Here is a 14,893-nt window from a genome sequence, read left to right on the forward strand (position 1 = left end):
TAAATAATCAACAACCTACCTTACTTACTCTCCCACTTATACAGAATGTAAGAATTATTTATTAATGAGTAGAGGCCATCTTTGATGAGTGTATACAAGCAATATTCACCAAGGGATCCTCTCTTTACCATTGCACAATTGAATGAAAGAGGCAGAGAATAGAAGATCTCAAGTGTGCTTATTGTTTGTTGATTATGAAAGCACAATTGATTTGTTAGAGCAGAACACCCTTTACAAGCTGTTTTTCAACAAGGTGACTCACTGATCTATTAAAATCAACCAGGAGTCTCAGAATAACATAACAATAAAAACAGTCCTTTTTAATGACCTTGTAATCCCTGCTGTGGTGGAGAAGAAAGAGAGCTGAGCTCAAGTGGAGGAGCACCTACGGTGGATGGTGAAGTGCTCCTTATGCTCCTGATGACAGAGGATATTGTGTGCCTTGTATCAAAGCCTGCATAGCTGTGCAGAGTCCATTCTGGAAGAGAACTTCAGTCACTTGGAGTTTGTCCTGCCCATGCCAAATAGGAGAAGAGTGTCTGTTGCCCAGATTACAACATGCGTTTGGATGGATAACCTATAGAATTTTTCTATCAGGATATTTTATCTGGGACAGGCAGTGCAGATTAACAATGAATGGGTCCCCCCAGAACTGAACAAGAGGTACAGAGCAGGTTGAAAATGGCCATGAACTTTCCATGAAATCAAAGGCCCACCTTCTTTATAACAATATTCCACTGGGATTTCTGTAGAACAACGAAACATGGAATACAAGTGTCCAAAGAATTAAAAATGATCACACAGAGGGCAATGTAAAAGCACATGGTGGATTTTTGGCTGTAACTTTTAGTCATTGAGAACTTCAAAGAAGAACAAGAGTCAAAGATGTCTTTGAGGAATGATATGATAACAAAACATTAGCTGGCCACCTGGAGAGGATGAGGGATGAAGTAAGGATGGATAGAGGGTTCCATTGGTATCTTTATAATGTCAGGAGAAAGTGAAGAGGCCTTCAGATGTTGGATGGACCTCTTGTGGTAAATATATGGAAGAATGTGGATAAGAGCTGCATCTGATGGACTTGTATGAATGAATTGTGATAAGTATGTTGGAAGACACTTCCATCAATGAGATCACAGATCCATTTTAGTATTTGAGAGTATGTGGGAGCCTTATTGCGTAAATTCTAGTGGGATTTATGAAGGTAGTTTATCTGATTCCTAGGTTCATGTAAAGATTAAGTGCCATAGCTGTACCAATTTAATGGAATTGACTAGTTAACCTCATATATCTCAGGGCCAAAATCTACATTTCTCTAACTTCCATATGTTGATTCTAATTTTTCTGCTTGGAATAATATGGAATAAGCCCACTTCTTCTTATACATGATAGTCCTCCAGATATTTGAAGATTACTATTAAAAACTTATCCTTTTTCAGGCTAAATATCCCAGGTGCCCTCAATTATTCTTCATATGACATTTCTTAAAAGTATTGTATTCAGAACTGAATAAAATAAGCAAATATATTTTGTAAGCCAGATAAGCTAAATATATTTGAATTAATCATGTCTCTGCTTCTCTCTGTTACCCTGGAAAATTGACAGGTAATTGAATTGTATATGTGCTTTTTTTTTTTTTTTAACAGATCATCTGTCACTGCTACTTGGGCACTTTGGCAAGTATCTTATTTTATTGCTTTTATTTTATAGAAGAAAGTATCTTATTTTATTACCTTTATTTTGTAGAAGAAACTAAGGCTTGGAAGGTTGTGGCTTTCAAAAATTGTAAATTAGCAGCCACATCATAGTACAAGTCATAGTCCTTGTGTTTTGGTTTGTGGTTCAGCTACTAGGCGATAACAGAGAAACATTTGTACACACACACACACACACACACACACATACGTACATATGTATATATAGATATATATAAAATTGCTAGTGAGTACTTTAATATTTTTACATTTTTGTATTACTAGATGGCAAGCTTAAGTGGCACAGGGGATAAAGCACTGGGCCTGGAGTCAGGAAAACCTGAGTTAAATTCTAGTCTTAGACACTCACTGTGTCACCCTGGGCAAGTCACTTAACTTCTATTTGCCTCAGTTTCCTCAACTGTAAAATGAGGATAGTAACAACACCTATCTCATAGGCTTATTGTTAGGATCAAATGAGATAATATTTGTAAAGCACTTAGCACAGTGTCTGGCACATAATAGGGAGTATGTAAATGCTTGTTCCCTTCAATTCCCTAAAATATTTTTTGTGTCATCAATAGGATTAAGTACTGTTCTGTGCCTAGTGTGCTAAGTTGGAAAAATGAGTTTTAAAGTCAGGTGCCTTAGTTGCTAAAAGCCCAAGATAGACAGTAATAATGTACACATTCATATTCAGGATATGCTTTTAGAAAAGAGACAAATTAAAACATGTAATACAAAGAGTAAATACATTTATTTAAGTGGTAGTAAAGAGGGAGTGATATAAATTATAACTGATACCTTTCCAGTTAACCTTAGAGAAAGTTATTTGAAGAAGTAAAATTTCAAAATTCATTTGAAAAGAGAGTTTGGTGAGCTACGACAGTGAGGAAACTCTAGATGAGGGCCAAAGCTTGAGAGAAAGAAGGAGTAGATGATAAGTAGCGGATCAAGGGTATGGTGAATAGATTGGTCTGGAAAGAATGATAGAGGTAGTCCTATGGGAAGCGTGAGAGGAGGCCTGTAGTAGTTTGTAATGGTGTGGTAAGGTCTCTCTTCTTCCAAGTCTGGAGTCCCTCACCTCCTGATTTACCACTGCTCCCAATCAATAAATCCTCATCCTTGGGCACCATCCAATGTTTTCTACATTAAAAAAATAGATATTTGAGTTAAATATTAGAAACTTGTAATATAGACATGTGTCAACATTAGTATGTGTTGGAATTCCAATACCCTCTTGGTTCCTTATTGCCTACCACAAATCTGAGTTTATCATTTAAAACCTTACTAGCTGGTATCTTCATCTTTTTAAGAGATCATTTTAAGGTAAATAGATAATGGTGATTTTGTACATGAATTTCTGTATTTCTTTTTTTCTCATGAGACAATATGTTTCAGACAGGTGGGACAACCTAATAGAAAGAGAGGTGATCTCTTTCATTAAACCCACTTATTCTTACATGTATGTTGGATATTTTTCTCCCACCTTTTCCCTTTTTGCTTCAGAAGTCCTATAGAGATGTGGTGGTTTCAGCAAGGACTCAGCTTTCTCCCTTCAGCCCTTGTTATTTGGACAGCTGCTGCTTTCATCTTTTCATACATTACTGCTATAACTCTTCACCATGTGGATCCTGCATTGCCCTATATCAGGTCAGTAAAGCATATGCAGTTATTGTGGTAACTGACATTGGACATGACTGTTCTTTATCTAGAGCTCTTTCCCATGATCACTTTTAAATTGAAAACCAAAAGTTAAAAACAGATTTATAGGTGGAAATTTCATACTAGCAACACCAAAAAAAAACTATTTAGTTTGGTTCCCCAACATTTATGAAGTTCCTCTTTTGTGGGAGGCCCTTTGCCAGGGCTGGGGATGCAGAGACAAACACCAGAGAGTTCTTGCCTTCATGAAACTGAGATTCTACTGAGAGCTACAACATGTACACAGGCAAGGTCAGGTGAGATAATTTGAGGAGGAAGAGAACAGTAAATAGGGGAACAGGAAAGACTTTCAGAGGTGTGGTTAACTCACTTTGCTAAAAATCAAAACTATTAAACATAGGTGTTACTTCTGTCTAAAGCCTCTCCTGGGATACTTGAGGACCAGCAACGGGTGAAGTAGCCTATTGGAGGTGAGGAGCTTTAGAGGAATCTCTTTATAAGACTTTGCTTGAAGAAATAGAATTTATACCTATATCATATTTCCCAGAAGCTCCAGAGCTTCCTAGTATTATAAGTTATTTTTTTCATACTTTTTCCTAATTGTGTGGTCATAATAATCCTAAATGATAATTTCTCCTCTTTCTCCCACCAAGTCCATGAAAAGAATTCTGACACACAATACTAAAATAAACTATTCCCCCAGATTGATGCTAATTTTAATTAGCTCAGATCAAGAAACATCTAAAACTTATTTCAGAAGATGAACTATAGTGGGTCTGGAGCATACAGAGAGATTTTATTTGATGTCTGGCCAATAACTAGAGATTAAAAGATTGAAGATCAGTGTTCTAAAATTCTTGGACCACACTTCCAACAATATCTCAAATTAAAGTTGGTAAAACCAAATAGTTTATCCACATAGAGCTTGTATAGCCTTCTAATTTCTGTGTGAAATTGAAAAAAGTTACACATGGAGTCTATCCTTCAATAATGAAATTATATCTTTAAGGACTAAAAAACAAAAAAATCCAGTCTTAGAAATTAATCAACGAAGAGGACAGGAAATATGTAAGACAAGCAAATGAATGTCTGTGGTTTTGAGTATAGTTAATCCTGTTTTTACATTAAAACCAAGAAAACCATGCATCTTTACCTAGATTAAGTACTTAACATTCTTGCTTAAGAACATGTTAAAAGAGAAGTTCAAGTCTCAAATTATCCTTCTCAGGGAGGAAATTTCACACACAAATAAGAGGAAGAGTGAGGGAGAGGAATTCTCTCTCTCTTTTTTTCTCCTTTTTTTTGTTTTTTTGTTTTTCTTTTTGGTGAGGCAGTTGGGGTTAAGTGACTTGCTCGGGGTCACACAGCTACTAAGTGTCAAGTGTCTGAGGCCGGATTTGAATTCAGGTCCTCCTGACTTCAAGGCAGGAGCTCTATCCACTGGGCAACCTAGCTGCCCCAGAATTCTCTTTTTCTCAATCAGATTTGACTCCATGAAAAACGATACAAAACACGGGTTAAGGGTCAGCCAGTTTTCACCAAGAACAATCAGTTCTTTGTTTGTGATAGTGAGTTAACTAGAGTGGAGTGGAGCTGGGGTGTCCCTAAAATCCAGAATTAAAATTATTTCTTTTCTTTTAAATTCAGTTCTTAAAAGGTCTTGAACTTTCTGACAGCAACTGTAACTGAGTCACGTGTACAAGGCCCATAACCCATTAAATGCTATGAGCATGCTGATCTTGAAGTCAGTATGGAGAGTGGGAATTGATATTGTCACACGATGCCTACCCATTGCTCCTGTCACCACTATTATGCTCTTAGCTGCCTCTACTGGGTTTATGGGTTCCCTTGCTGTTGTCCTAACTCACAGACACCATTATGCTGCCTTCCAACCACCACAATGGCTTTTCCCTGTCCACATGTCTTATGGGAGGCAGTAAGGTAGAGTGGAAAGAACCCTGTGTTTGATGTCTGTGGACCAAGATTCAGATCCCGGCTCATGGCACCTATGACAGACAGATTGTTTAACCTTTGTCCCTTAGTTTCTTCAGCTGTAAAATATTGAGGCTAAATTAGATGACCTATCTAGATTTCTTTTAGATATAAGTCCCCCAATCTTAGTTCCTGCTATGGGTATCTGAGATTTTGTGGGATTGAGGGAAATGTGTTTGGGCCCTTGCATGAATGACCATCTTTGACCATGACTTAGTACAGTGCCATACAGGAATCAGTATTCGGTATATATCCATTGTACCTTGGTCTCTACAACCGAAACTGCACAAGACATTGAAGAGCAGGCTTCACCACACACTTACAAAGTATGTGCAGGATGAAAATTAAGCCTCTACTTCCTCCTGGATAATCATGTTTGTCCTTCCTCTCTGTGATTTCCAGGTTTGTAGGAATCACAGCCAAGCCTCTGAGCTTTCTCTGAGGGGGCAGAGTGGGCACTAGTTCCAGCATCAGAGGATCTGGGTTCCGTTCTCACCTCTGATGCACACCCTCATTCTTACCCTGATCTCTCGGTGGTATTGGACAAGTCACTTGCTTCAAGTTTCCTCATCTATAAAATGAGGATAGACTAGGCGTAGCCATTGAAGGCCCCTTTAGCTCTATATCCATGACCCTAGGAGTTTCCCGACCTGAAATAGTTAAATGGGTTTTGTTTGCTTGTTTGTGTGTCAGAGAATCTGGTTCCTCATGTGGCCCTGTCTCAGGTGGGAGCGATCAAGGCCACTAGTAATCGCCTTTTCTGCATCTCCAGCAATTGGAGAGAAGAAAGAATTAGCCATAATAATAATAATATCGTTTCCAGGTTCCTCGGTGCCATCAACTCGTAATCCAGTCCAGCATTGTATGCAGAGCATCGTGCTAGGTGCTGGAGGAAGTGCCTGGTTCAGCCACTAGTCCTTCCCTGCTGAGGTTTACAGACTAGAAGGGGGATGTAACACATATCCACATAACATCATTACGTGATAAGTGCATTAGAGAGGTGCATGAGTGCTAGGTGATGTCTGAGAGGAAAGGGCATTCCTTTTCCAATCAGATGGCATGATGTGAGAGGCATTTGCCCCTCTGTAATAAAGAGGAAGCAGTGATAGAGTCAGGAGAGTAATTAATTTGCAAGTGGTATTTGAGAGCTAAACCGCTGGACTAGTAAATGCCGATGCAAATGCTATAATATGATTGGAAAGAGAAGAAGGCAGCTTAACTTGGCCTGCCATATACACAGCCAAAAGTGGGCGGAGTTTGACAAGAAAAGAAACCAGAATCTTTCAGAGTTCCATCCTTTATAGAACAGTGGCATCAGTATGTCACGAGATTCATACAGCAGAATTCTGTTCATGTTCCTCCCTTCTTCTCTACAAAATCATTTTACAGTAATTATTAAGTCATTAAGATTTGTTCAAAATTAAAAATCTGGGGAGGAAGATTAAAAAAGCTTTTTCATTAAAGTTCCATTATTGGATATGGTTATCTCCTTCTCCATGTGCTAATCTGATCAAGCCTTTTCTTACTCAGTAGAGCCATCTCTCATTGACAGCTGGATAGGAAAGAAGAGAAACAAGCTCAACTTGGTGTTTTAGCATAGATGTTAATAAAATTACAGATACCTGCAAGGGACCCATGATTCCTGCTTCTCTCGTGATATCCTTTTTATTTGGAAAAAATAAACCTTGATGTATTGGAAAGGTGAAAACTGATTTAACTTATGTAACTCTTTCAAAGGTCAGTGAAAGAGCTGAGCTAGACTTAAGAGTTTTATTTTTTAAAATACTTGTGACATTGGTGTGGCCTGACGCCAGATACAGAAATAGAGTGAGTACAGCAGATTGCAAACAGGGTGAACTGAAACTTACTGAATCCCTAAGGGTTTAGGAGTTCACTGTTCCAACTGTAAGATTTTAATTAACTAAAAATCACTACTTTTGTAAGCTCTGACTAAGCAAGATGTAATTAAATCACTTGGTCACTTTTTCTCAGTGCTTACAGTGAGAAGATTGATAAGCAGAATCCATAACATTCCTTCAGTGGTCTGAGGACACTGCTGGTTTTGTTTTAAATCACTCTTTATCACTTAAACTCCCAAGCTCCATTTAAAAGGGTATTGCTGCTTTTTCTTACATTGATTTCAGTTTCTGATGTGTTTTTTTTTTTAAGAACAAAGTTATTTATTGTTACACAGCTTCTTGTTGTTAACTAGTAGTGTACTTTACAGAGGAGCACATTTTTGATTTACAAGATGTTAACAAGTCCAAGTCCAAGGTTTTCTTGCAGATAAATGCAAGCATTTCCCAGTGATCATTCATGGCTCAACTTAAAACAGTCCTCTTTTACTTCTGAAGGAATGTAGCTAAAGACAATGCCAAATGCGACGAACATATGGCAATGTGAAGTCTGATGTTACCGAGAGCAGGATTTCACTGTGTACATAATGAAAAGGCACCCCTCCCGGGGTTTTCTTTTTACCACAAAGTTCTACGGGACAAGAATTGCATAACACTCAACTTCTATTTCCAGGAAATAATGCTTGATTACATTTCACATATATTTCAAAATAATAATCAAAGTTTGAAGGAGGAACAAATCAAAATCTTGAGGATTAAAAAAGGCATCCTTTGACTTCTGAAAGGGTATGGAAATGAGGTTAGGTTAAGGTAACAGATCAACACACACATACACACTGAGGATTTGGCAAGAGAAACATATGCAGCATTTTCTGCCAGTTTTGTTTTTACTGAAATGTTTTTCAGTGCTTAAAAGGGAGTAAGACCTGATGGAGACCTTCAAGAAATGTCAATTAGTGAACTGGAAACCTAGTTTTAAAGCCAACTCCCCCTTTCCTATAATCATCAATAACATCTGAGAGTCTGTTTATCCACTCATTGATCCATGTGATTTTGCAGTTTTTCTCATTTTCTTTCCCATGACTGACATGTTTTCTTGATAACTTAGCACTGACACACTATAACCACCATCCTTTTGCTCTTTTTTTTTTTTGTATTTTGGCAAATGAGCAAAGCTCCCTGGAACGAGAAGGAAGGTCCATCTGGAACCCTATCTATGGGGTTGTAGATACTGACATAACAAAGGGATTTTATCATTTGCCATTTCACTTTTAGAACAGGTAACCCACCTTGTGAACAATTATTTTAGTTGATCAGAGCACCATATTAGTGAATCCTGGGTTCATCTGCCTTCATTCCACTTAATTTCAGTTCATTACTGGCATGGAGTACCCAAGTCCCAGCCAACTATTGTGCAGATCTCTGCTGTTGGTAACCAGGAGGATGGGGCAAAAAAATTGTGGCTGACATCACAAATCCATGACATATATTTACTACTAGGTGAATTTGAAAGTGCCCCTCATCTATCTTCCCACTCCTTCTAATTATGTTCATTTTTCTCTCTACTCAGCCTTAATCTCTTCAGTTATGACCTTGGCCTTTTGGTAATATCCTCTCCTTTACACGTGAATCTTTAGCCCCTTTGACCTGCTGTTTCCATCGTGCTAACTTTCAACCCTGATTAATTCCTACCATCTCCCTCTTCTACTCCTACTGCCGAGCTGCTGAATGCTGCCAGAAGAAATCATGGAATTGAGTTAAGTAGGTTTCCCTACAGATTTATGCTTTCTAGCCGAAACTGAGTCCTGACTGTGGCACAGTAACCCTTCCTTTACTCACTTCTTGTTGACACTTTCATTCCTTCCACAGTGGCTGTTTTAAATCTTTTCTCTTCTCCAGATCTTCCCACTTGATTCTTACTTATTGACTTTGCCTACTACCTTGCTGACAATATTGAGTCTGTCCTTGATGAATTCCCTCATCTATATTCTGCTCCTTTATTCTCACTACAAGACATCCTTTCCTCTATTCTTCTAGGATGAAGGAATGAGAAAGAAAGCATTTATTAAGCATTTATGCATTGGGGATTCAGATACAAAAGAGATAGTCCTTGCCCTCAAAGATCTTAGATTCTAATGGGGAGACACTAATGTGCAAGATGATGTACATATCATTTATAATAATAGTTACCATTTATATGATGATTTAGAGTTTGCAAAGTACTTTACAAAAATCTAATTTTATTCTCACAACAACCCTGGGAAGTGGCACTATTATTATCTTTATTTTGCAGATAAAGAAACTGAGGCAGATAGAAGTTCATTGACTTGCCCAGGGTCATACAATGTCTGAGTTTGAATTTGAATTGAGATCTTCTTCACTCCAGTGTGAGGATTGATCTTCCTCAATCCATTGTGCATGGGAATGGTGACTGGGGAAAGAAAAGATACTTGGTCCTGTCAGTGTTAATACCTGCTATGTGCCAGGCACTGTGCTAAGTGTAGGTGATACAAAGAAAGTCATAAGATATCCCTTCCCTCAAAAAGCTCCCAGTCTGTGGGGGAAGCAACACCTAAAAAGCGGAAAAGTAGGCGAAGAGACGGAGGTTACCCACCTCCGCCACGATGAGGTCGTGCAACCAGGGTGGGAAGTGATCTGAAGATGTGTGAGTGTCTGAGTTAATTTCATCCTGCAGACTGATGAATTTCTGGAGAGTAGCCACATGAGAAATGATGAGAATTCCCTGGGTGCTGTCCTCAAATGAAAGAGGATCAGAGGAACTCCCCGCTGCTCACTGGGAAATTGTGGTGGGCCTAGTGAGCTGTCAGTTGACAAGCCCTTTGCAGTGTCCATGACAGTGTTGCTTTGATTACTGTTCCCAGAGTTAGAGAAGGAACAGCAAACAAAGGCACCCACACAGGGGCGTTGTCGGGGCTCTGGGGTTGGCTAGACACAATGGTCGAGAATTGAGGTGTGGGTGCCCAGTGGCTTAGCTTTTCCAAGGCATGATCTCTGTAAGTCCTCTTCAGAGGTTGGTTTAGCATGGCAGGAAGAAGGCTAGGAAGAAGCATCAGAGGGATCAATGTCACAGGAAAATTCTCCGTGTGGAAGCTAATGCCTTGAACTCTCTACACCCCCATCCCCTTGATCCATTTTCATTCTTTCCCTCTGCTAGGTTTCTTACTAACTCAGTCTGCAGATTTGTTCCCATTTCCCATCTTGAAAAAAATCGTTTATTTTACCCTGACCACCTTCCACGCTTATTCTGTTTTTCTTGTAACTGCCAGATTCTTGGTCAACACTCTCTGCCTCCTCTTCTTTACCACACATTTTCCCCTCAAACCTTTCCAGGCCAGCTTCTATGACTGCCTCTTGCCTCCAAGGCCCCTAATGACCACCTTATTACTAATGTCATTTTATGTCTGTCCTCACCCTTGACCCCCTCTGGCATCATCTCTCCCTTGACGCTCTCTCCTCCTTTGTCTTCTGTGATGTTAGAGTTCTCTTCCTGTCCACCAGCTTCTGCTGCTGCTTCCTGATGTTCCTCCCAGCCCTTAAATGGAAGTCTTCCCTAAAGTTCTGGGAATAGTCCTCCTCTGTCTGCACTCTCCTTAAGTGATTTTATCTACTTCCCTGACTTCAAAATGACCTTTGTACAGATGATTTCTAAATTCATGTTTCATTTACCATAACATCTTCAGTTCTGGTTCCATATTTTTTAACTGCCGATACACACTTCCTCTGAATTGCTTGCTGATACTTCAACCTCAGCATTTCTAAAACCGACCTCTTCATCTTCCCTGCCTAAACCTGCCCCTCCCCTAATTTCTTTATTTTTGCTGAAAGCACCATGGTCTCCCCATTCACTAAGGCTTTAATTTTGCAGTTATTTTCATTTCTTCCCCATCCTGCCAAATCTAATGATTTCTCTTTTAACAGTATATCTCATGTCTTGGCCCTTCTCTGCAGCCCCACTGCCACCACCCTAGTTCAAAGCCTCATCTCTCCTTGCACTATTGCAATAGCCTTCTCCTTTTTAAAAAAAAAATTATTTATTTTGTGAGGCAGTGGGGTTAAGTGACTTGTCCAGAGCCACACAGCTAGTGAGTGTTATGTGTCTGGGGCCTGATTTGAACTCAGGTCATCCTGACTCCAGGGCCAGTGCTCTACCTACTGTGCCACCTTGCTGCCCCTGCAACAGCCTTCTCGACCATTTTCCTGCATCCAGTTTCTCTGTTTTCCACGTTGCTTCCCAACTCTTCCTAATATCACTATGGTCATATTGCTCTTCTACTCAAAAATCTCCAGGGATACCTTATTTCCCACTGAATAAAGTATAAACTCGAGACTCTGGTATTTGAGGTCTTCCACAGTCTGATTCCAACTTAGCTGTCAAGCTTTGCCTCATACAATTCTCCTTCATACAGTCCACGTTAAATCCAAACTGGACAGCTCTCTGTCTTTTCCTTCTTGTCCTGCCCTCGCCTTATACTTATGCTTGTGCTTTTACTTGCACGCTTATCTCCATCTGTTGAAATCCTCCTTTCTTCAATGTCCAATTCAGATGATGCTTCCTGCATAAAAGTTTCTTTGAAGGACCCCTCTGCCCAAGTAAAAGTGATCTTTTCTTCTCAAATTGCTGACATTGTTATGCAGAAACATCTCTTTTGTGACTTACTTCGTTGTCCCTTATATCACTATTATTTGTGTACGTTTCATTCCTCCATTCTTTAAGGAACAAGGTTTACATTTTGGCTATTTCAGTCATCAAACATTTATTAAACACCTACTGTGCCAGATCCTGCTAGTCACTGGGAATACAGATGTAACAATGAAATTGCACTTGCTTCTGAGGACCTTGTAACTTGCCCAAATTAGGTGTTTGTGGAAATCGAGTATTTGTGGAACGAATACTTTTGGTTGTAAAGACCTACATCACTTGTTCACAGCAATTAGTTTCTCATTGCAGATAATTACCGAGATACCTTTATGGGAATGTTTAGTGATTCCCATTATGTTGGCTAGTTTCTTGCATGCATCTTGGCTGCCTTAATTAGAGTACTCTGAACTTGTCCTTGCAAAGTTCAGTGATTTTAGGCGATTTTTTTTTTTTTTTGGAGACAGAATGTTTCTGTTCCACTCGGGCTGACAGTACAGCAGCCACTCACAAATCCTGTCCCAATATTGATTGACATGGAAGCTTCATCCATCAGTTTTTCTGACTTAGGTAGTTTTGACCCTCCTTAGGCAATCTAGTGACTTTCTACTCCCAGGGGCTCACCATATTTATACTAGACTTAGTGTAGATACCTGATCAGTTTTAGCCGTACTGCAGCTTCAGAACTCCCAAACTCATGAGATCCACCAGCTTCAGCCTTCCCCAGTAGAAGGGATTATAAGCTTGTATTGCTACCCAGCTGTATGCCTTGCTTAGGATGATAAAACATCAGGTTTATCACAGTGACTGAATCTGAAAAAATAAATTGGAATTTAAGTAGAATTTTTTTCCTTAAAAGGCAGAGAATTGTGAAGATCTAGTGAATGATGGTGTATGTTAATTGAGTGTCAGTGGTCAGGGAAAGACCTCTGGGTAGAATCTAGTGTTGAATTAGGTTGTTTTTTTTTTTAATTTAGTCTCTCAACTAGATATCTTTTAGAGTAAAGCTCTATTTTCTGGTGTAAACGCTCTTCTAATCCTGGGTAGTCAGTTTATATATTTATACTACCTGATGTGGGGGCATGGTGACTTAGAGTAACATGTCACCATTATTGGGGTCTGTGCCCCAGCAATGATGATGGGTTAATAATACAACCTTTAGGGACAACTAGGTGGCAAAGATAAAGGTCTGGCCCTGGAGTCAGGAGGACTTGAGTTCAAATCCTGGCTCAGACACTTACTAGCTTTGTGACCTCAGGCAAGTCACTTAACCCCATTGCCTAGCCAAAAAAATAATAATAATAACAATAATAATATAACCTTTACTTACTGGAAAGAATACTTTTTCATTGTTTACATGTGTATAGATTAAGCACAGTCTTCTCGATACTGGTGGTGTCAAACTCAACTGTAAACTGGAACCACTAAATCATAAATGAGGATAATCATGAATATTAATAATACTAGCCAACATTTATAGAGCACTTGTGATGTGCCAGGAATCCTTTGCTCTGAGTCCTTTACAGTAATTGTCTCATTTGATCCTCACAACCACCATGGGTGGTTGCTGCTATTATTATCCCCATTTTACAGAAGTTGTATTTGCAACAAAGGTTAAGTTACTTGTCTAGGGTGGTAGAGCTAGTTAGTGCCTGAGGCTGGATATGAACTGGGGTCTTCCTGACTCAAGGCCTGGAGCTTTATCAACTGCTGCCTATTGACTTAGAGAAAACCACACATTAACATTACCTATGTTGTATTATATTTTTATTTATTTTGTTAAATATTTTCCAGTTACATCAATCTAGTTCCCAGGCCCGGGCTGTATGTTTGACACCTCTTCTTTCCACAGTAGGTACTTAATAGATGCTGAATTAAGTATACTTTGTAAGCCAGGGATAATGAAGATGATAATAATATTAATAATTCCTCTCCTCTCCATGAAGGAAGTTTCCTTTCTGGCATTTGAATAACAAATGTTCATAAGTGAAGTCACATGGTTAAAGTAAAAAGAAAATGAAACCAGTCATACTATTGTATTCTCTTTAAGGAAAGCCATGAGAAAAATTAGGCCAAAACGGATTTCTAGAGAGAATAGAAGGTTCTGACATACTTCTCTTCCTCATTGTGAATAATGGGCAGTATTTTTGGTGCAAGTATCCACATACTGATGTTTTTCTTTCAGTGACACTGGAACAGTGGCTCCAGAAAAATGCTTGTTTGGGGTAATGTTAAATATCGCTGCAGTCTTGTGTAAGTACTATCAATGGCCTTACCATCTTCTCGATTAAGTAGTTACCTATCTTGACAGTAGTTGATTGAAGTATACTGTTAAAAATAGTAGCAGCTGAACTTATTCTTTATCTTTTAAAATGTTGCTTATCTCTCACAACTTCAAGAAAACGTGATTTCATCCACTACCACATCGACCCAGATCTCTGAGCCTCCTCAGCAGCTTTCTGAAGCATCTTCAAAAGTTCTCCCAACTTAACTGGTCTAGGCTTTGTCCTGCAGACATTTAGATTGTCTGTTACCAGACATGTGCTTGTTATAGTGGGTGAAAAATTACCTCAAGTTTTATACAGATTGTTTTTCAATTGAATTATTGAAGTTTTTGTAAATAAATACATGCTGATTTTTTTTTTCATCAGCATTTGCAAAATGTTACAGTAGCTGTATTGCTAGGGCTTGGCTCAGTAGTAGATGTCGCTCCCAGGGTTGCAGAATAACAGCTTCATATAGAGTAATGAAGCAAGTTTTTTTCTCCTTCTCAGCCCTCCTAGATCCAAGGAGAAATTGTGTCAACCAGAAGCATTTCAGCTGAGTACTAATCTTACATACTCAGTACTGGCCTTGGATTTTTCTCCCTCTCCTACCCCACCAATCAAGGATGACCAGTGAGAAAGAGAAATGAAAAACTCCACCAATTCCACCCAATAATAATAAAATGAGATACGCTGTAGTTGTAGCAGATCAGGGTGGAGGGGGAAACCAGTTGTGCCCATATAAATAATTTAGGGTCAACCACA

At 39.1% G+C, this 14,893-nt stretch overlaps 1 protein-coding gene across 5 annotated transcripts in view; it reads left to right on the plus strand.

Annotated features, from left to right (window-relative positions):
* The window catches only part of DRAM2 (DNA damage regulated autophagy modulator 2), a 36,668-nt gene that overhangs the window by 4,815 nt on the left and 16,960 nt on the right, over positions 1 to 14,893 (plus strand). Inside the window, exons 1-4 of one of the 5 annotated variants that reach the window (XM_027856737.1) lie at positions 7 to 1,037; positions 1,647 to 1,676; positions 3,204 to 3,347; positions 14,050 to 14,117. In XM_027856737.1, the coding sequence (XP_027712538.1) occupies positions 3,217 to 3,347; positions 14,050 to 14,117 (199 nt within the window). In that variant the 5' untranslated portion in view covers positions 7 to 1,037; positions 1,647 to 1,676; positions 3,204 to 3,216. Of the gene's footprint in view, positions 1 to 6; positions 1,038 to 1,078; positions 1,104 to 1,646; positions 1,677 to 3,203; positions 3,348 to 14,049; positions 14,118 to 14,893 lie in introns of those variants that run through there. The other 4 variants (XM_027856736.1, XM_027856738.1, XM_027856735.1 and 1 more) reach the window with 4 other exon arrangements.

The sequence above is a fragment of the Vombatus ursinus genome, unplaced genomic scaffold, assembly GCF_900497805.2.
Source record: "Vombatus ursinus unplaced genomic scaffold, bare-nosed wombat genome assembly UNPS02011613.1, whole genome shotgun sequence".
Lineage (NCBI taxonomy): Eukaryota > Metazoa > Chordata > Mammalia > Diprotodontia > Vombatidae > Vombatus > Vombatus ursinus.